The 22,768-nt window shown below is 49.7% G+C and overlaps 1 protein-coding gene across 3 annotated transcripts in view; it reads right to left on the bottom strand.

Moving 5' to 3' along the window:
* The window catches only part of KCNJ6 (potassium inwardly rectifying channel subfamily J member 6), a 238,041-nt gene that overhangs the window by 63,172 nt on the left and 152,101 nt on the right, over positions 1-22,768 (bottom strand). For all 3 annotated transcript variants that reach the window (XM_084802333.1, XM_084802332.1, XM_084802334.1), the window contains exon 3: positions 17,532-18,452. In XM_084802333.1, the coding sequence (XP_084658459.1) occupies positions 17,532-18,452 (921 nt within the window). The remainder of the gene's footprint in view (positions 1-17,531; positions 18,453-22,768) is intronic.

The raw sequence follows: 22,768 nt of genomic DNA, 5'->3' as shown, positions 1-22,768 counted from the left end.
GAACATGTGTAAAGCTGTCAAAATAAAACCACAAAGCAAATTTAAGAATTACTCAGAAAACAAAGTTAAGACTTGTCGTGTTAGCATATCATGCATGCGTGTGGTAAAAAAATCATGTTATACATAATAAACACAGTTTTACTTTCTTAGTTAAAAGTAAAGCTCTTGGAAGGTGGTGGGAGGTCCTGGATGTGTCCTGACCTTTGAGCCTTTGTTGTCATCGCTGCAGTGGGAGGGTGAGTGGCAGACTGCCTTTGGCCCCTTTCCCACACCTTGTCTCCTGAGAGGCTCGCTTGCTGGGACTTGGTGATAAAGCATCAAGGGCCTCTTAAGGGGAATAAAGTCCTAGAGACCGCCCACCACAGCCCAGCCTTCCCACCTAACCGGCTTTCAACAGACAACGAGGTCTTCCTCAGAGAGGATGGGGTCCGACTTCTGTAACGCAGGACCTTGTGTGAAGTTCTGAGACTGGATTTGTCCAGGCTGGGTCTAAGTTCACCTTTTGGATTACCGCTTCACGTCAGATAGAGTTTCCTGAGCTGGGAAAGGACTACACAGAATAAGGAGAAGACCTTCAATAAAACACCACACGCTTTTCTCATCACCGTGAGGACTGCCGACGGCAGCAACTTAAGAGAGAAAGGCTCTATCCTGGGTCACATGAGTGGGTGCAGTCTGTCTCAGAGATGCCTGGCTATGCTTGTGGCATCAGAATCGCGTTGGTGAGACACCTCCTAGCTGGGCAGATCAAAGAGGCAAAGAGCTTGGACTGGAAACAACCAGGCCGAATCTCCCAGCATCTCTTCCAGCTAAGTCCCACCATCTGAAGGCTCCACAGACTCAGTACCACAAGCTCTAGACTCTGAGTACTCAACCCAGGAGCCTGCTGGGGCCATGTTTAAACTCAAGAACAACAAACAGGAGCAACATGGCGGCTCCGGAGGAAAGCTAGGTGCTGCCTGGCTGCCGATGCCACACAGGTGAGGAGGACACATTCAGAAAGGTCGGATCTTGTGTGTAAGAAATTACTGATTTTATCTCTTTTATCGAGCACCAGTCACAGGCCAGGTTGTGGTACATGCTAAAAATAGAAAACAAAGGGCGACTCTTATCCTAACAGTCAGATGGAGCCACCTACACGTGGTCTGTCACCTCCATGGAAAAGCGTCAGGGACACAGGGTGGGCTCCCGAGTCTGCCAAACCCTCCAAATGGCTCCTCTGGAGGTTCCGGGGGTGAACAGTTGTCAGAAAGGAAGACACAGTAGGTGTAAGGCTAGATGCAAGCTTAGGGCTCATGTGCTTGTGGGTGGCAGAGTGGAGGACAGAGTTTTTGTATAGGCTGCGCACTGTGACATGCAAAAGTGATTGGTTTTTATACTTTAGCTCCACTGAAGTGACCAGGGATGCTTGGTTAGGGGATAAAGAAGCAGGATTTGTTTCTGCACAGTGTGGAGGGGGACATCCCAAATGAGGTACCACAATTAGCGAGCGAGACCAGCCTGGAAGCAGTGTAAAGGTCCTGGGACAGGACACAGTGATGTGAACCCCAAATACTGGAGAGTGAGGATGTCTGGGTATCAGAGACAAGTACAGGACCACGTGGACAGGGTCGCCTGGGGCCACCATGTACCTTAGGTTGTGTAGGTTGTTTACTGCACATCTCAGTTCTGAGAGGCATAGATTTGCATAGTTATGACATGAATTTTCCAGCAGATGGCAGTGGAGAGTCCAGAGGAAGCATGCCTTCCCCTTTGCATCAGGAAGCCCCATGAACTAGCTGCAGCTCAGGGCTTGAGGAGTTGTTGGTCAAAGCATTAAGAGAAGGAGAGAACACAGGGCAGGATTGTCAGCCAGATTTGTGACCTAGGCAGCTGAGAGACAAGCGTTCCCTTCACTGAGGTGTGGAGTATCAGAGGGGTAGGTGAGAGCTTTGGACTAGGGGTAGTGGTGGGACCCCGGATAGAGAGAGCTATCCAGGATAGGGGTCTAGTTTGCAGCTCAATGGAGTCACCTGACCCACCTGGCTCTCTGGAGTGAGTCCCACAGAAGACAGAAAGCTTCGGGCTGACCACGACTGTTGACTTTGTTGACTTGGCAACTTTAAAAGACTCTAGCCCCTTAAGAAGTCAAACTGGTTTGTGACCATACAGGATGATTTAATTGATTCTCAATTTGCTTGGTTCTGGGCTCTGTGAGCACAGCACTGAGCAAGGCAAGGTACCATTCTTCCAGAGTCCACGGCCTGCCTGCTAATAATAATTGGATGATTGAGGGACGTTCGCCAGCAGAGATGAGCACACAGCCTGTGCCGTGTTCACTGTGCAGGAAGTGGCGCCTATTGATGGTTTCTGAGATGGCTTCTCTGGGATAGAATTAAAAACTCAGGTGGCTCAGCTTGAGTCAGCTGAGCAACTGGCTGGAGACAGGAGCAGGGCACACAGGGTGCAGGCCGGGGGGCTCTGCAGGGTCTCAAGAGAAAGTATCTAGATTTTTCTAAGGCAGTGGGACTCTCTGGAAGCTTTCAAATTTTAATGACTTATTTATTTTTGAGACAAGGTCTTACAGTACAGCCCTGGAACTTGCTCTGTAGACCAGGCTGGCCTCAGAGTGCACCTCCACAACCAGCCTGCTGGTGACTTTTAAGCAGGGGAAGTTATTGTCTCCTATTAGTATTTTGTTAGGAGAGCCTTGGCTTCTGTGAGTGTCAATCACAGAGGGACCAGGTGCATGCTGTGGCCCTTCAGCCCTGACAACTTGATCTGGGACATCTGCTGTGGAGGTAAAAGAGGTAGAAGCAGGAAGATGCTGCCTTTTTGTCCCATGTCACTGTGTGGATGATGTCCATGATGCTCATGAGGAGGACGGAGAAAGCCGTGCGTGGGTGAACTGAGCAGTGCCACCTCCTGCGTTGGCTGCATAGGTTATGTGAGCTCATGGGGGCACCTGGGTACACAGGAGTAGGCCAAGCATGCAGCTGGATCTCCCAGCAGAGAGGTTGGGAGAGGAGGTTCTATGGCCCAAGGCCACACGCAGAAGTTAGCAATGAAATCCTGGGGTCTGCCTGGAGGTACCAGGAGAGAAGGAGCTCCGGATGGAGCAGGCTCAAGGGTGCTGGGGAGAGAGTGGAAGCAGGGAGCCATGACGTCAGGGAAGAGCGTTAGGGAGGAGGCAGCTTCCAGGGGCAATGGGAGCAGCAGGCGGTTCTTTTTAAGGTGATGTGGGAGGAGAGCTAAGAAGCAGGGGGGAGCTGAAAGGGATGTAGAGCCATGAGACGCATCGGTTTACTTTTGAAGGTGCGGTAAGGGTCTCCCGCATAGCTGGTTTGTAACTTACTGTGTAGACCAGGCTAGCCTTGAACTTGAGATAAAAATCTTCCTGCCAGTGTCTCCCAAATGCCAGCTCACAGGCACATGTAACATTATAAGCTAGAATGCTTTTAGGATGGCAGACACTATGAATGTTTAATGTTAATGGAAATGTTGGAGGGTGAGGGGGTTCAGTAGAGAAAAAGGAGAGGTGGGCAGACGAGGCTTAGTGTCAGAGAGTAGGAGCAAGAGCTAGCCCTTGGCGAGAGGAGATGGGACCAGAGAGATGAGACCCGACATGGGAGGTCCATATGACTTCATGAAGATGCGCTTCATCCAGTCTGATCAATTCCCAGCTAACATAATGCCGGGTTTGTTAGCCAAGAGAAGACGGTGCTAGAAGGGTAACGGGAAAAAAGGGAATGAAAATCCAGAGTGTGGGGGTGGGAAGATGAGCAGATGGAACACTTAAGTGTGTACTCAGACCCATCTGCGGCTTCACTTCCTCACAGGAAGAGACCCTAGGATGAGACATGTGACAAGAAATGTCCCCTCATCCTGCGTTGTGCTTGGCCACTGGTCACGAGATGCCCTGCTGTGCCCGGTCTAACGCTTTGCTAGCGTGTGCTCACTCTATCTGATGCTTCGCCATTCTTGTCATCCTATCTGCTTATGTGACAGCAACGAATGCTTTGCTTTGACAAATGGAGGCCGTAGAGTTTCCACAGTGAGTCTCTTCCATACCAGGGATGGGTGTGTCCAGCCAAGGTGAGGGTTTTCTGCCAAAAGCTGGAGTGTGTATGTACAAGACTCCACGATGACAGTGGAGAGTTGGGGGTGCTCTACCGTGCTTGTGCTGGACATGGTGACCGCACATATAGTCAAGCCCCATCTGTAGTGGGTCAGTGAGTGTGGCCTCTTGCTCCCCATAGCCTTAAAGTATCATAAGCAAATACAACCTTTATTATTACGTAGTTTTCTGAGCTGAACTAAGCCATCTGATTTGGGGCCAATGGCAATGTAACATTGGACTACTTTAGAATTGGTTTTTGGGGTCCTTTCTTCTCAGTGTTATTCCGAATACTGTTATCCACAAACTCCTATTATAAATACCATGTTACATAAAACATCTGAGAAAATGTAGAAGGAAACGCATTTAATTAATAGATAACTAAAATCTTCTAAAGATGATTTTGTGTCTAGGGAATTACCTTCACCACTATCGCTATCATCGCTACCACCCCCATCACCCCCATCACCCCATCACAACCATCATCATTGTGACACCTCCATCATCACCACCGCCATCACCATCATCCTAGTCACCCTTACCCCCATCATCATCACTATCACCACTGTCACCACCATCCTCCTCCTCATCACCCTCACCCCCATCACTACCATCACCATCATGACAGTCACCACCCCCATCATCACCACTGTCACCACCACCATCATCCTCATCACCCTCACCCCATCATCATCACCATCATCACCAAAGTGACAGTCACCGCCCCCATCATCACCACTGTCACCACCACCATCATCCTCATCACTCTCACCCCATCATCATCACCATCATCACCATCGTGACAGTCACCGCCCCCATCATCACCACTGTCACCACCACCATCATCCTCATCACTCTCACCCCATCATCATCACCATCATCACCATCATGACAGTCACCGCCCCCATCATCACCACTGTCACCACCACCATCATCCTCATCACCCTCACCCCCATCCTCATCACCATCATCACCAAAGTGACAGTCACCACCCCCATCATCACCACTGTCACCACCACCATCATCCTCATCACCCTCACCCCATCCTCATCACCATCATCACCATCGTGACAGTCACCACCCCATCATCACCATTGTCACCACCACCATCATCCTCATCACCCTCACCCCATCCTCATCACCATCATCACCATCGTGACAGTCACCGCCCGCCCGCCGCTGTCATCACCACCATCATCCTCACCCCCATCACCATTGCCATCGGCATCGCTGCCACCACCACCCACCTCCTCCTCCTCCCACGAGGAGCTCTCGCTGGTGTCTCACAGTGAAGTGGAAACCCCAGCCAAGCTGAGCGAGGCTGGCCTAACGGACTCCCTGCCCATGGGGCTTTCTGGCAGGGAGCTCAGACTTAGTATTGATTCTTCTTTTTTAACATTGGATTTTTATTTTTCCTTCCCTATGGTCTGTCAGCTGGCTTTTTGGTTGCATTGTGGGTTGTTCTTGGCACCACACTGGGCCACATGGGCTCAGGTTGGCCCAGAGCTTTTTCTGGCACAGTCACCCAGTGAAATAACATTGAACTGGTTAGACCTGCAGAGAAAAGGCTCATGGACTGTTTTTGTTTTATATTTTTAAGTTTATTCCTTTATTTCCTGTATGTATATGTGTGTGTACACATGTGCATGTGCGTGTGCGTGTGCGTGTGCGTGTGTGTGTGTGTGTGTGTGCGTGTGTGTGTGTATGTGTGAATGTTTGAGTGTGGAATTTAGGGATAACCTTAGATGTCCCTCAGCATCCTGTCACCTGTTCTTGTTGGTTTGTTTGTTTTTCCAACTTGTAACTTGTTCTTTACTTGCTAGCACTGACCTTATACACATCCACTATACTTTTAAATACCTGGGTTCTGAGAAGACAATCCCAAGCCCTCATGCTTATAAGGCAAGCACTATACCTTCTGATAGAAAAATGTCATGATGACACTGTGACAAGCCAGGCCTGTGGGTCACCCTGCTTGCCTTCCGTGCTCAGGCTAGGTGAGCTTAGGACAGGAAAGTTAGCGGCTAAGAGGTCATAGCATCAGACATTGTTCCTGCTCAGTGATGAACTGCAGTCAGGGTCAGCATCGCGGTGACCCTCAGGTGGAGAGGCAGGTGGACAGGTGGCGGCTGGGAGCTGGACAGCCCTGGGGCTTGACTGTGATTTTACCACTGCAGCCGTGGGACCCTGGGCACGTCACTTCCACTGTACCTTCATCTAAGAGCCAACCTTCATTATTTGTCAGATGGGAATGGTTTTAACCTTTTGGGCATGAAAACAATCCTTGGAAGACATCTACTGAAATAACCACTGGGGCCAGTGAGCTAGCAGAGCAGGTGAGGTGTGTGCTGCCAAGCCTGGTGACCCGAGTTTCATCCTCAGGATCACGAGAACTGACCTTTGATTTCCACATAATGGGCCAGGATATATGCATACGCGTGTACACATATACTCAACATAAATAAAAGTAAATAAATAAGTGTAAAATGATAGCCAGTAGTTGCCAAATGCTAGATAGTGATGAGGCTAAAAAACATGCATAATCACAGTTTCTCCTTATATATATATGAGGCAGTTAGTGTATATCAGGTCCCACCATAAAGGTCTACATGTGATGTGATGTGTGTGTGTGTGTGTGTGTGTGTGTGTGTGTGTGTATCTACACACATACACATACATATTTATCTACCTATAATATATAATATATACGGAGAAGAGCTATGGTAAAGTTAAGGAATGTGATGCATCCAGACACACCGACTTACAGGAATGGAGACAGATTAAGTTCAGCTTGTTTGGTATTAGAGTCTTCCCCAAGGAAGAGCAAATTTACAGCAGGACGAAGACATTCTGCAAAGATGCTAGCTCCAAACGCACTTCCTGGCGAGTCTGGTGTGCTTGGCGTATGCAATGGCCCACTTGTCACAGTGTCATGGTGACATTTTGTATCAGGCAAGGTGGGCTAGATTTGCCATGCTAACAAGCAACCAGTCACAGTGACCTTGCTCAAAGTGATGTCATTGCTCAATCATGCTTCCTGCCTTCGGTGACTTGGCCAGGGGTCGAGGACTCAGACTGTGCCATAAGAACCCAAAGTGGCAGGGCTGTCACACACCAGCTTGTAGGTTTGCCAACAAGTGGATGCCCACCATGTCTGCTTCCGTTGATGGGACTGCTGATCCCTATGGCCTCAGGTCAAGAGGAACGGGGAAACACAACTGTAGCTCCTCTGATCTCGGATCCACATCCATCTGAGGGCTGGGTGGCTTTGTAGGATGAACTAATGATGACCACACGTCTTAAACTGCACCTCACAGAATGTTTTCAGCTCTAGGCACCATTTTCTAAAAACTCTGAGGGGATCTGTGGTAGATTAAGTCATTGACCTCGATTAATTGCTCCAAATCATCCTGAGAGAAGTATGTATATTGTACCATTCTACCACAGACTTTCTATGCTAATAAAGTGAGAGCAGAAGTGGGGCATCTTTCCATTTCTCTGTTTTCCTCTGATAGGAGAATGGCATGTCCCAGGCCTGCATCGTGCAGTGACCCGGATAGAGACAGAACTGCAGAGGACACATCTTATGAATGAGAAATAAGCCTTCACTGTTTAAAGCCCTTGGGTCTATTTGTTACTGCAGCACAACCAAGTCAGGGCAGACTGGTACAGGATCGTTATCATTTTTTCTTAGGAGAAAGTTCTATTTGTTGTCCATGATGTAGAAATAAGTCTGTATTCTAGAGTAGAGGCTTCTGGGAGTCAAAATGGTTTGGTTGGGTCAAGTTAATAGAATAAAGCTGAATCTTCCAGACAGGAGTATGGGCAGATGTCTACAAAAATCCCATGAGACGTTTAGAAGAGGGATAAGGAACAGTGAAATATTATTTTCAGATGCACTGTTTGTCCTGTCCTTGCTGGCCTCAGAAGAGCTCAGGGTAATCTGCATTCACGGCCACCCTTGGCAGACACTGTAGTGGTGAATGCTGCTATTTATGGGGATGCAGGATCTTTCCTGACTGGCTCGAGCGTTCCTCAGTATCTCAAATATCATCAATTTATAATTCACGGTAGGTGACCAGGGCAGAGGCCACCTTGGCTTGTGTGCACAGGCTCACATCAGTCATTATTTTCCAGGTTGACTATTCAGGCAGGGGACCTTCAAAGGGGATCATTTGACATTCTGTCCAAGCTTCAAAGTCCCCGGAAACAATGGAGCCTCTGCGAGGACCGGTCTTCCTCTCTGCCTCCCCGCAAAGCGCAGAGCTTTGCTCCTTACCGTGCTGCACCGTGTGGCCTGTGAGAGGGAAATGGTCTGTCCTGGAGGGAGTCGGTGCGCAGGAAGGTCACCGGTGTGGGAAACAGTGTTGCTGTTCCCATTTTAGAGCTGGAGAAACTGAGGCAAGGCAGTGAATGATGCAAGCGAGGGTTGGAATTGAGAGGGTATGGATGAGCAGGCCTGTGGCCGGGACGTGGTTCTCAGAAAGAAGCTAAGTAACTAACAGACAGGGCCAAAGGTGGGTGTCAGGGCTTGGCTAACTGAGAGGCACTTCTGGCTGTGGAGTTGTTTTGCAGGAGTGTGTGCTCACATGCGTATTCATCAATAATTTGCTGCAGTTTCCCCCAGCGATTCTCTTCTGGGCATTTAGAAATTGTCAGGTTGAATTGTTTCCTTGGTCATCTGCTGTCAGCACTCATAGGAAGTAAAAGACTTCCCTGACTTAAGGGTGTGGTGATTAGAGACACTGCAGCACTTGACAGCCACCTCCCAGTGGGAGCGCCGTTGTCTCTTTGTAAGATAAGCGTGCTGGTCAGCATCTGGGTCATGGTTGGTTTGGACACTGGCCCGGTGTGGCCTTGGGATGAACTCCATGTTGTGCATACCATGTGACCATCACTAATAGCTCCTGGGCAGCTACCTGTGGATCTCTGCATAGTCCATTTGGAGAAAGAAGAACAGTAATTTTCAGGTAAGGGTGTTTTAATAATGAAATATTTTACCTAGTATTTTAGTCTTTTCAACCAAAATCATTTATGGTAATCTTGATGCCTCCTTACTTTTTGAGTTATGGAATTCTGCCAGTGCCCTCTGAAGTATGAGAATTTGTATTGTTTGTAATTGCAAGTGTGTGTGTGTCTGTCTATGTTTGTGTATGTATACATGTGTATATGTGCGTATGTATGTGTGTATATGTGTATGCACACAATTGTGTGTGTATTTATGTGTTTACTGCCTGTGTGTGTGCAGATGGGATAGATGCCAGAGGTCAACGTTGGCTGTCATTCCTCAGGAGCTACCCACCTCTCTTTTGTAGACAGAGCCTCTCCTTGGGCTGAGCTTACGAGCTCCAGGAACCTGCGTGTCTCACCTTCCCAACTCTGGGATGAAGTGTGGCCTACCACACATGGCTTCTTACATGCATGTTAGAGATCCAGGCCAAGTCCTCAAGCACTTTATGGACCAAGCCTTTTCCCCAGCCCTGAGAAATGTTTGCAGCAGCGGCTGTGTTAGGTCTCTCACAATGTTTTGTTTTAGAAGAGAGGGCGTGGCAAGCCCCAATCTCTGTGTGCAGATACTCCACTGCCTCAGCCTCACACAGGACAGGGAGCAAGGTCACACACAGACTCCCCAGCTGTAAGACTGCTGGCTTCACCCTCTTCTGGGGGCGGGGCCGTTTCTACACAGCAAAGCGACTCCTGGGATAGCTGATACCAATACCTTGGAAAGAAATTTTGGTAGATGAGTAGAGCACTAAGAGGATGGGTGGGTCTCTCCGAATGGAAGTGACACTCTGACCTTCTGTGACTGTCCTACGATCTCTCTCAGTAGGGGCTTAGCAAAGGTGTCTCTCTTTGCAGAGGGCTTTCACTCACCCGCTTAGCATTTAAGATCTTATCACTTAACTTCCTCCCCAGATGAGGTAACTGGGCTGACAGCTCTTAAAAGAAAAAGAAAAGAAAACAACAACAAACAAAAACCAGTGGAAAATCTGGAGGCAATGGCCTGCCCAGGACGGAACTAAGGCTTGGTCATGATGAGGGCTCCGGTGACTGAGCCCGACGAGGGCATATAGGAGAGCTGCCCCACCAGCTCTCAGCCCTGCGGGGTGCCTGCTCTCCCTCACACTCAGTCTCAGTACCCTCTCCTATCAGAGCAGACTGGCATTTTGATTACAGCAAATAAAAACAGTTCTTGGAATCGAGGCCCAGCAGCAGCAGCGGGTCTCTCAGGGGTTCCTATAGACAATGCTTAACTTCGATTTCAGAGCTGCCGCACACCAACACATCTTGTTTTAATATATGGTTGTTACAAATCTCATCAGGGGTTTTAAAGAGAATTGATTAAGTTGGGAAACCAACAAAGGAACCTTAAAGAAAAACCGAGGGAGAAAAGATGAGAGCGCACTGATTGATGCCTGACGTTTCCACATTTAAATACTAGTTCACTCTTCTGGGTACATTTCTCTGTAGCATCTTCATGAACCACAGAAACGATGATGCCCAGAACCCCACTCAGAGAGCTCAGCATCAGTACCAGTCCCTCGAGCCCCAGAGACCTGCCCTCTAAGTGCCTACTTAACCTCAGCCACATCGGCTTCTTGGATTTGGAAACTTTTTCCTCACCCTTAAATCAAGAGCTGGGTGAAGAGTTTGTCTCAGAAGCCCCATGCTCTGTGATAGGCCTTTTTACATGAATACATCCTGAGGGGGCGGAGCGGCAGACTCCTCCGTCTCCAGAGCTTTCCTAGCCTCCTTGGTTACACAAAAAGTGGTCCTGCTGCCTGGTCTGCGTGTTGCCGGAAAGAACGGCTTTTGGAGGTCTTGGGCGGGTGGGAGGGGGTGGGGTCGGGGGGGTAACTGTATCCACAGGAGCTCAAGTCCTCATAAAGATATTAATAGATAAACATATTTTGGTATAGAATTTGCATAGAACCTACACATATCTTCCCATATGCTAAATATTCTCTAGACTGCTTATAATATCTCACATAATGTCAACGGCACAGAAATAGCATCTATACTGTATCGTGTGTGATAACGACGAGAAGTAGTCTCTGAGTGTTTACAACAGATGCATTTTTCTCAAAAAAAAATTTAAATGTCTATGTACTGACTCTTTAAATGCAGGGCCTGCAGATGTAGACGGACCGACACGGGGTGGTATACAGCAAGCTCCGTCCTGTGTTTTGTTCTCTCCAGTTTTCTGCAGTTTGTGAAACTTTAGTATGTTCTCTTTGCTGGGGACAGGGGGGGGGAAGCTTACAGGGAAGAAACAAAAATCACAGATGGAAAAAGAAGTAAAAGACCCCAGGGCTGAGAAGAGACCTTCCCCAGCTACACTGAGTTAACCATGCTTGAATTCCCGCCCCCTCCCCTGCGCCTGCGCACGCATCATACGCACACGTTCATGGCGCTTGTCCTCCTGTCTTGTTTGGGACAGGTTCTCTTTGCTGTTTCTCTGCATATACACTAGGCTAGCTGGGCCGTGAGAGTCAGGCCACGCTCTTGTCTCCCAGGCGGCTTTAGGAGCTCTAGGATTAAGATTCACACCAGTTCCTCCAGCTTGAGGTGTGCTCTGAAGATCTGAACTCAGGACTACAAGCTTGCGCAGAACTCACTTTGCCCCGTAAGCCACGCCCCCAGCCCCCCATCCCGACCCCAGTCTCCCACTGGTGAGATTGTTGAGCAGGGAACGTGCTAGCTGTGTGGAACCCACGTGGCAGGAGGAGAGGACCAACTCCCGGAAGTTGTCCTCTGATCTCTATACCTGTGCTGCAGCGTATACTCTGAAACCCGCCCTCACCCCCCCCCCCCCCGCCCCAGACAATCATCAGTCAATCAACTAGTTAATCAAAATACAATACACTTATCTATGAAAAATAAAATCTTTATCTTTTGTATGGAAGGACTAAGACATTTATAGCTAAAGTCGTGCGATGCTGGAGAATTTTAGTGACAATGGAGATGGAGCATGTTTGGTCCTGAATTGACAATTATCGGAACCAACTGGCAGGCACCCAGGGATTTATGACATAGTTTGGCTCATTTTTCTATCAGTTTGTACAGTTTTTAGAATAAAAAGTGTGAAGTCCAGACTGAAAAATGCTTAGTGGAGGTTTGTGCCACCGAGGCACACGCTCGGGGTATTGGGCCAGGCCGCCTGTCATCGCTCCATAATCCCCTCGGGGTAAATATGGAAGTTCAGTCAGAAAGGCTACAATGAGGCATCGGTTGGCCCTGGGCCCGGCGCTGGGTGGCTGTCTTCTAGCTGCGAGGCCCATTTGCCCTCTATAAATAACAGTCTGTATGAATGCTCTACTATTTTAACGCGCATTCGCCACAGCTGCTGAGCGTTGTTTACGTAGCTAAGAAACCTTCTGTAAACAGCAGTACCTCAAAATTGCCCATGTGCTGGGGACATAAAGGCCCCTTCAAAAATATATTTGCAGATGACACACAGCCAGCTCCGGGGTGTCTGGGTGGCTGATGCCAGAATTTTCCAGGGTTTGATTTATGCTCAAAAATAGAATCACATGACTGGAAGTTTCTCAGGAGGTTGCCTCCATCACCCTCCCGTCCCCTGGACTACAGGCAGGACCAGGACCAAGCAGTCCTTGGAGAATGTGTGCCTGTCCTTTACGGGTGTCAGCTGGACTTTGATGGCATCCCTTCATGGCATTAAGCGTAGACAAGGCTTGCTTCCTGCCTCCCAGGGGCTTTTGCCATTCTCTCTTCCCCTCCCTCCCTCTCTCCTGTATCCCGTGCTGTCCTGAAGGTTCACGGGGTAGCGTGGATAATGACCTTGGACTTCTGATGCATCTGCCTCTTCTGTAGCAGTGTTGGGGTTACAGGCGTGTACCACCACTCCCAGTTTTATGTGGTGCTGGGGATCCAGCCAGTCTCTAGTGTGTTAGGCAAGCAGGGCACAACCCATGACTCACTCTGTCTCTGTCTCTCTGTCTCTCTGTCTCTGTCTCTGTCTCTCTCTCTCTCTCTCTCTCTCTCTCTCTCTCTCTCAGTATTTTTCAAGACAGGGTTTCTCTGTGTAGCCTTGGCTGTCCTCGACTCGCTTTGTAGACCAGGCTGGCCTTGAACTCACAGCGATCTGCCTGCCTCTGCCTCCCAAGTGCTGGGATTAAAGGTGTGTGCCACCGTGGCCCGGCAACTCTTGATTTCATTTTCTGGGGCGGAATTGGAGTCTGCAGTACAACTGCTATTGGAACATGAGGATCTCACGAAGTTATCACTGTGCCGCCCTTGCTGCCTGTCCCACTAGCTGAGCTCCCAGCACGCCCCAGACCTTGCTGCCTGTCCCACTAGCTGAGTGCCCAGCACGCCCCAGACCTTGCTGCCTGTCCCACTAACTGAGTTCCCAGCATGCCCCAGACCTTGCTGCCTGTCCCACTAGCTGAGCTCCCAGCATGCCCCAGACCTTGCTGCCTGTCCCACTAGCTGAGCTCCCAGCACGCCCCAGACCTTGGTAGGTCAGGTCACTTGCAAGACAACTCAGGCATCTAGAATTTGTTAACGTCACTGAGAGCCCACGATGTCTGTGACGGAAAGGGCATGCTGATGGTCCAAGTGCAGAGACTAAGTGGCCGTGACTGTGGAGCGCTCTGCCACAGACAGGACATCTGTGAGACCCACAACTCCAGGACGATGGAGTAGAATGGAAACATTGTAGGAGCCAGAGATCTGGGAGAATGTCTGTGAGACGGTGTCTCCTGGACGTGACGTGACAGGACTGTTGCCCTCGAGAACCCACGCGGCTGGGTTGTCTGCACAAAGGCTGCACAAGACCAAGCTGGTCAGCAGTCCAGCGCGGGTGGGGGAGGGGCCCACAAGGCCCTGCTCTGGTTCAGGAGCTGTTGGCAATTGAGGACATCAGGGGAAGAGAGAGCCAGTCCCGCCCTCCCCCAGGGCTTCAGGGGGTACAGCACTGATTAGACTCAGAGGTTATTGAACAAATTAAAAAAAAGACAAAATGCTATGAGGAGGTTATGGTAGGGGGCGACCCAGGAGTTACTACACATGTGCAGTGTACTTGGAGCCCAGAGGAGGACGATGGATCCCTGCAGCTGGGGTTGCAGATAGTCACGAGCCACCGTGTGGGTGCTGGGAATTGCAGCTGGGTCCTCTGCGAGAACATCTAGTCCTCTTAGGCTCTGAGCCATCTCTCTGGGCTGGGGGGACACTTTTGAGAGAAGCCTTGAGCTCTTGGAAAGCTGTTCTCGGCCGGCACGCTCCAGCCCTGCGTGCCAGTGAGTAGCCGGAACCTTCTCAATTCGTTTCCTCCAGTCTGTACATTTTTCTTTTTCTGTGCCTTTGAGACACTGAAACATTTTTTTTCTCTTTAAATTTTTTCCCTGTCTTTAATTGCCTGTAAATCCCAATTGTGGTTTTCATTTTCAAAGAACACGTCTTGCTGAAGTTTCAGAAATGAGTTCTGTGGGAGGTACTAAGCAGTAGGAAACCCACATGGAAAGGGCCAAGACATGTTCAGCTTCCAAACACCCCCCAGAACATTCTAGAACACCTTTCTTCTTCTAACTAGAAGGTAGGAAACAATGTGTGTGTGTGTGTGTGTGTGTGTGTGTGTGTACATATATACCTTATATGTGACTATGTATACATATATACACACAAACATACATATGCATATATACTGTCTATATGCATATAATACATACATATGTGTGTATGTTTATGTATGTATTTAACTATATATCTGCATTTAAGTATATAAAGTATATATTTAAAAAGAAAATCAATACTGGCTGCTTTTTCTCATGAGTGGTAGAGAGTTTGATTCTTTTTGCTGGCAACTACCCAGGTGTGGCTAAGAACCCCAGAAAGACGAGAATGCTTCCAGGCAAATATCACTGTTAATTACCATAAAAAGGAGTTTCTCACTGCAGATAGTCTTGTTCCACATAAGCTGTCATCAGAAAGACAAGGTCTACCCCGGGGACGGTGCATAAACGATTTTCTCGCTCAGATTCATTTATTTTTTGAGGCCGGGCTTCGGTTGGAGGGAGCGCAGAGCTTGGCTGCTGCTATGTGGAGGCGGGGCTGGAGCTGGCGCTGGGAGCCAGGGGCGTGGTGCTGGGAGCCAGGGGCGTGGTGCTGGGAGCCAGGGGCGTGGCGCTGGGAGCCAGGGACTGGCGCTGGCGCTGCGAGCCAGGGGCTTGGATTCTCCTGTGCATAGGCCCCACACAGGAACAAGCCCTGTCCAGTGGGAAGGACCCTCTGCAATGGCCAGCACCTGCTGCTGGAGGCTGTGTCTCGCAGACACCACTAGGGGGAGTCCCTGTGCTCCCCAGAGTGCTGACCAGGCTGCTGGTCTGCCTGAGAGTGGCCGAGTTCCCTATCTCGGGGGGAACCCACCCCTTCTTGTTTCTTTCCTCACTGCCCTCAATCCCTCCCTTTCCTCTTTACTTCAACCTCTTCCTCCTTTCTCATCTGTTCCTTCCTCCTTTCCCCCGTTCCTTTTCTACCCCCTTCCCTCCCCTTTCCTCCTTCTTTTCCTCTTCTCTCACCGCGCCCCCTTTCTTCTCCTTAGTTCTCCTTTGCTCCAGTTAATTTTCCCTCAGGAGAACAGGTGCCGCTAGCCCCGCTACTGCCTGCAGTACCTACTTAGAGTTCTACAGCACACAGCCAGGGCTCTGGGTCGGAATACAGACTGAAGTCTTTTAGGAACCAAGAGCTTGTGACTTAGAGGTAAGCGATGGTCTTTCCTATGGCAGTGCAGGCTGGAGCAGCAGCTGCCCCCCCCCCCACCCTGGTTCCCCCCCAACGTGAGGGGGGAGTCAGTTTCTCACTCCTTTTTGCATACCCCGCTTACAGGCTTGTGCCTGGCTCCAGAGCAGGTGTGAGCTAAACCCCTCATATCCAGAAGGCAGGGATCCCAGGACTCCCAAAGGACACCCAGGCCGTCAAATGCTTAAGTCCCTCTTACAAAATAGTAGTGTTTGCATAGACACACACGTATCCACATATTTAGATCATCTTTAGATTACTTATAATGCCCAGCACCATGTTAAATATTTATACTGTATTATTTAGGAAATAATGGCAAATGCTGGGAAAGTGATCATTGCCAGATGCTTCTTCTTCTTCTTCTTTTTTTTTTTTTAACTTATTGAGACAGGGTTGCTCCGTGTAACCGCTCTGGCTGTCCTGGGGTTGGCTCTGTAGACCAGGCTGGCCCCGAACTCACAGAGATCCACCTGCCTCTGGCTCAAAAGTGCTGGGATTAAAGGTGTGCACCACCACTACCTGGCATCAATACCAGATTTTTTTTTTGTAATGTGTTGAATCCATGGCTGGTGGAATCCATGAATATGGCTTCCTTAGACACTGAGGGCCAAGTATATATTTTTATTCTTTAAAATTCTGCTTGTTCTGTGAAAAGCAAAGCCCTGGACCAGAGACCCACATTTTCAGTTTGCTGAGCTCTAAACACTTACTGGACAAGTTGCCCTTCCCTGTAAGAACTACTTGGTTGGAGCTGTGGCTTTGCCTCCTTTTGCTGTAGGAGACAACAAGACAGAAGTACAGGACTTTCGTTTAGAAAAGGGTACCAGGTTAGTGAAGAATTGGGCTGACCCACACAGTATACATTTTTCCCATGACAGACCAACCTGAAGCTTCAAAGTTGGAGGCTTCTAAACACAAGACAGGCTGTGCGGAGGAAAAAAAAGGGGGGAGGGGAAGCCAGGTTGGTAGCCAAAAAGGGAAGCCAGGCTGGGTAGCAGTGGTTCAGAACTCAGAAGAACAGGTGAACAGCAGGGATTGGATTCATAGGCTTCCTGTAGCTCTGTTCAAGACTTCTGACTGTTTCGTGGCATACTGCCAGTAAATGTGGGCCGAACACACTTTGCTCTCAGAACATGGACTGCGTATGAAATTTTGATGTGAGCAAAGACCAGGCTGGCCTCAAACTCACAGAGATCCACCTGCCTCTGCCTCCCAAAGTGCTGGGATGAAAGGTTTGCACCAACACTGCCCAGCTTTAAATAGCTTTTTACAAAGGTAAATGTGGAGCTGGAGAGGTGGCCCAGCAGTTTAGCGCACTGGCTGCTCTCCCAGAGGACCCTGGTTCAGTTTCCCAGCCTTCTACATGGCGCCTCACAACTGTTTCCGTGACTCCAGTTCCAGGGAACTTGGCGCCCTCTTGTGGCCTCCACTGGCAGCAGCCATGCAGGTGGCGCACATACACACACTCAGACAAAACACTCATGCTGATAAAAACAACAGCAATGACAACGGCGACCAGATCTTAAAATTAAAAGAATTGAAAAGTGAAATGGCTAGACAGCCTGGAGTGCGTACTTACAGTTGCAGGACACACGAGGGCACCGTATTATTTCACATCAGAGTTTCACCTGAGTGCATTTCCTGCAGAGAACCCAGAGTGAACCCCCTGTCTTACCTGTGGCTTCCACCATCCCCTCCAGAATGACCACAATCTCCAGTTCCTCTTTAGGCAGCTGGGCTTTGGAGATCTCCCAGAAGGGACTCTGTTGGTTAATTTCGTGGCTAATAATCAATGGCGACACCAAAAAGAGGCGGTCGTCCCCGGTGTAGTACCCCACGTTGATATCTGTCTGGTTGAGGGGGATGAACTCCCCTTCTGAGGTCTGTTTGGACTTGATCAGCTTGGCTCTGATGGAAGCCTCCACGATGTGGGAGTTCCTCAAGTCCCCCACGCGGAACATCAGGCACAGTTTCCCGTCCCGCATGGAGATCACTGCATGGGTGGAAAAGACCAATGTCTCCGCCCTCTTCTTGGGTTGGGATATTTTCACAAACATGCACCCTACCATGAATGCGTTGACGATGGACCCCAACACAGACTGGATTAAGAGGAGCACAATCCCCTCGGGGCACTTGTCCGTGATGACTCGGTAGCCATAACCGATGGTGGTTTCTGTCTCTATTGAAAATAAAAAAGCAGAGACAAATCCATTGAGGTTGGTGACACAGGGAGTCCATGAGGGGTCTTCTATGTGGTCCATATCTCCTCGGATGTATGCAATTAGCCACCAGATCATCCCAAAGAAAAGCCACGTCACTGTGTAGACCATGACAAAGATGAGCAGGTTGAACCTCCACTTCAGGTCCACCAGGGTGGTGAAGATGTCCGTCAGGTATCGGTACGTCTCCCGCACGTTGCCGTGGTGGACGTTACATTTCCCGTCCTTCCTCACGTACCTCTGGATTTTCCGCTTGGTTCTGTCTCGGCTGATGTGTCTTGGAAGGTCGTCCCTGGCCTGCTTTGGCAACTTTGGTTGGTGAATGGCCACTGGGCTTTCCACGTCCTGGTCCATGGAATCACCCTCCAGGACGTTAGCTGGCGGTTTGAAGAAAAGAAAACAAAGTTCAAATGAGATGCTGGGTGCTTTTGCTTTTTCTGCCATGCCTTAAAACTTCGAGCCAAAAAGAAACATCATCCTTTAAGTTTCTTTCCTCAGGTGTCCTGTCACAGTGACGAGAGAAGTCATGAATACAAGCTTTCAAAGATATAGTTACAGGCTGAGCAGGGCCTAATCTAATTCAAACCAAGCATGCCCTTAGGAGAAGAGAGACATTGGGATGCTTGGAGAAGTGGAAGGCCACACAGAGCAAAAGACACCATCCCAAAGACACAGAGAGAGACAGGGAGGGAGGAGGGAGGGAGAGAGAAACAGACAAAGGCAGAGAAGAGAGACAAAGAGAGACATAGAAAAAGAGAGAGACACAGACACACCCACCCACCCACCTACCACCCCCCCCCACACACACAGAGCGACAGAGACAGAGACACATCTCCAGAAACCAGCCCTGCAGACAGCTTGACCTTTGCCTTCCAGTCTCCAAACAAACTATCCAAATTCACAGCCTGCACTTCTTCATTGCAAAATGCCCACTGGGCCAAGTCATGGGGTCATTACAGGGGGACACAAAGCCACACAGGTGACACGGGTCTACATGGCATGCCCTTAAACACCCTTCTGCAATAACTTGCTTCTTTCTATTGAGGGCAAGAATTTTGAGCAAGCTCTTTAAGTACCGCTCAAACATTTTCTCGATTTTGTGGGGAAGGAAGCATGCCTCATACTTTAATGGTTGGTTCGATGCCAAGGTTAAAACAGAAGCACGGCACAATGTTCTCTCTCTGTGTATTCACACATTTGGTTCACTCTCTGTCTTGGCTTTGAGCATCTGCACTTTGGCATGCGAAGCTATTTCCTTCTGATAGCCTTCTTGAAGAAGGTACCAGTTAGCAACGCATTAGGAACGCGCTCTCTCTCTGCTGCAGAGTGGGGCAAGGGGAGTGTTAGACCGGAGTCTGCTATTAAATGCATAGAAACCGCTGCCTGCAATGACTTGTTTAGCTGGTAATTTCAGAGCTGCTGAAAGTTTTATGAGCAGTTTCTTCCCCCAGGATTTCACTTGGGTCCTTCAGCTGAGCATTTGCTAGTGGTGCCTGAGTTTCCTTTTCACGGAGAAGCGAAGCTGGCCACTCTTTTGAATAAGAAAGCAGCCAGAGCTGGGACCCTTCCCCTGTGGCTCAACCTTGCTTATGATTGGTTAGTTCCCTTTAACATTAATTGCATGGATCTGTTTTTTGGCTCCTCCCCAAGGATGGACCTAATGACTGTATAGAGCCTATTGTGTGACTTGATAGCTTTGTCCTCAGATCATTGGCCTCAATAGTCCTTCAATGTGTAGACAACAGATGCTGGGCCTGGATCGCAGAAGTAGGGAGGGGCTGCAGGTAGGCTATGTATGTGGGTGGAGGGCTCCATCCCTACCCCCTGCCAAAGCCCTTATGCAGGAGGATGCTTCTGGTCCTGGTTCTTGCTCACCCTTCCTCAGTGGCCTCTAAATAGGATTGCATCTAGGTGACAACAGAGACCAACCCATGGCAGCGTGGGAGGGCTTTGCCGGCAAGCTCGCAGAGTCCCCAGCGGGCCCGGAGCATGCTGAGGCCTGGACCACTGGCCGGCCGTGTGGTGCATGGACACTCTGAACCTCTGTCTCTCTGAGCCCTGAAGTGGAAGGAGAGGGTTGTGTATTAGCCACCTCTGAGCGGCCTTCTGGGTGTTTTATATTTGGTCCACCATGGAGGGGGCATCAGCCTCCAGCTGGAAGCTGTTTTGACTTGGTGGCTTGGCCCCAGCTGCAGGTGTTTATCGTGAACTGAGGAAGGCCTCTGAAAGGCTGAGGAGCTGCTAGTGCTCTGGGCAGGCTGGACGGAGTATCTGCTGAGACAGTCTCAGGAACTGTGAGCGCCACATTCCCATCTTCTTTGTGTTCAGGGCTCAGTAAGGTAGAGATCACAGCGAGGCAACCAGAGGCAGACAAACTCTGGGCCCCTGGTTGTTACCTTTCGATTCAATTACTTTTCTCCTCACTATGACAAAACACCTGACAGACGAAGCCCCAGGAAGGAAGGGTTTGTGCTGCTCACAGTTGGAGTGTGCGGTCATCACGCTGGGGGAGGCACATGGCAGGAGCCTGTGGCAGCTGGTCACGCGGTCAGGGAAAGAGATGTGTGGAATCTCGTGTTTGTTACTGCCCGCCCTTTATGGAGCCTCATGTCAGCTGCCTTCTTGCTTTGATGATGCCAGCCCGTGAGGTGGCATTGCCCAGGTTTAGGTGGGTATCTGCCCCAAGCAACTGAGTCTTCAGATCCCAGATGCTTGTCTTCTAGGCATTTCTTGATCCTGCCCAGTTGACAGCATTAACCATCGCCGCCCCTATAGAAAGATCAGTGCATTTTCCTCTGATCCCCCTTCAAGATCTATCAACACCGTTGTCGTAAATGCCAGACCACAGGCCACTGTGTTTATAGAGCGGGGAGCCTTATGATCTGACCAAGCTCAAATGTGCAGGGTCTGAGAGGACCAAACAGCATGACTAACAAAGACAAGAAAGACCAGCTGCTGAGTGAAGCCTCCGTCAGCCCAGTAGACGCTTTTGCTCATGGTTGGCTTAAAACCCACTAACTTTGGAGGTCACACTTAACCCCACTCATTTGATAACACCCCAATGCATGGACTACGGTAAGAGTTGTCTGGGTGCCCTCTCAGGAACATTCAAAGCTATGTTAGGCACCACCAATCCTTGATTGCATCATTGATTAGGCTCACTGTCTTATGCACAGATCTGCCCCTCATTTGAGAAACGTTTTGACCGAGGCTCTATCTCAGAGTCTTCCAGGCCTAAGAGTCTTGTGCATCAGAGGAGAAAATAAAAACTGCTTCATGTCACATCCAGAATTGATTGATTGAGGACGAGACACAGTAGGTGCCTCACCCCACATTGATGAAGGCTTGGTGTGCCCTGTGTTGACAGCCTGGTCACCTCTGCTCAGTGCTGCCTCCTTCTGGCTTGAGTCAGACAGCTGAGCTGCCAATTAAGACACTTCGTCTTGTTGAGAGCATGTGACTTGGCTCCCTTTCTCCTGTTACTTCTATGCCAGAGTCCTGTCACCTGGTGGCCTCAGGGACAATCATACTCCATCTAGACTGGGGCATGACCTTCAGGACCAAGCTTTTGAACAGCAGGCATGGATCCCTCTGACACCTTTGCCTTTTCTGTCATATGTGGGGGGGCTGAGAAGTCAAGAGATGAAGGAAGCTGGGTCCCGAGCAGTGTGGGTGTGACCTGCCGTCTGTCTAGGAGCAAGACAAACCAGAGCTATGATTAGCATTGCACATTCTGCCTCTGTTGTCAAGCCTACCTCTAATTTTATAGCCAGGAGTACACACTGCCTATAAGACGACGGAAGCGTTTGTTACCAGTCAAGGGAGCAGTTAAGAGGAAGACCGAAGGGAGGCAGGAAGAAAGGCAAAGACGGAATGCCTGCCTGAGTTAGTGCTTGTAAGAGCCAGTGTGTGGTTAATTGGATGCTGTGGTTAGTGGCGGGGAAAGTGGAGATACACGCACCACATCAGTGACCTCAAAAACAGGCAGAAGGAGCCAGGCCTCCTCGGGAGTGTGAAGAGAAGGTGGTCTTGGTGGGGCTCCCTCATCTGAGGCGATGGGTGCTGGCCACGTGCATCATGGGAGAATGGGGAGTAGGCAGAAACAGCACAGAGTTGAAAGAAAAACCCAAGAGGACGGACTGGGAGAGTAGCGGAGGCTGGTGTTGGGGCCTGGTCGGTGCCCAGAGGAAGGGCAAAACCATGCAAGAGAGTACGGTGTAGGGAGGGCTGGTGATGGGACCAGGACAGCTTAATGACTGTGACATCACAGGGACTGTGTCCAGGGGGAAGGGACCACTGCAGCTGTGAGCTGTGAGCAGTGCCCATGAGTCCACGTGCAGGCGTTCCGAGGAATTACAGAAGGAAATGCCGTTGGTGCCGGTTAGCAGCTCTTTCTTACGATGTGTGTGGACCTGAGAGATGATCTAAATGACAGCTCTAGAGCTCTCCAAGTTGCGTGGTAGTGCAAGCTGCAGCTGGGAGCGTTTCTTCTGCGTCTTTGCACAGCCTGTGACACACACAGTATCTTTGGAGCTGCGGCAATTTGAATTAGAAATGTCCCCACAAGTTCATGAGTTTGAATGCTTGGTTCTCAGAAGGTGACACTGTTTGGGCAGGTGATGGGACCCTTAAGAGGTGCAGTCTTGCTGGGAGAAGTATACAACTACGCATACAGTGGAGTTTGAGGTTGTGT

The sequence above is a fragment of the Acomys minous genome (genome assembly GCF_964271855.1).
Source record: "Acomys minous genome assembly, chromosome: 11".
NCBI lineage: Eukaryota > Metazoa > Chordata > Mammalia > Rodentia > Muridae > Acomys > Acomys minous.
This window is presented reverse-complemented; position numbering and strand designations above follow the sequence as displayed.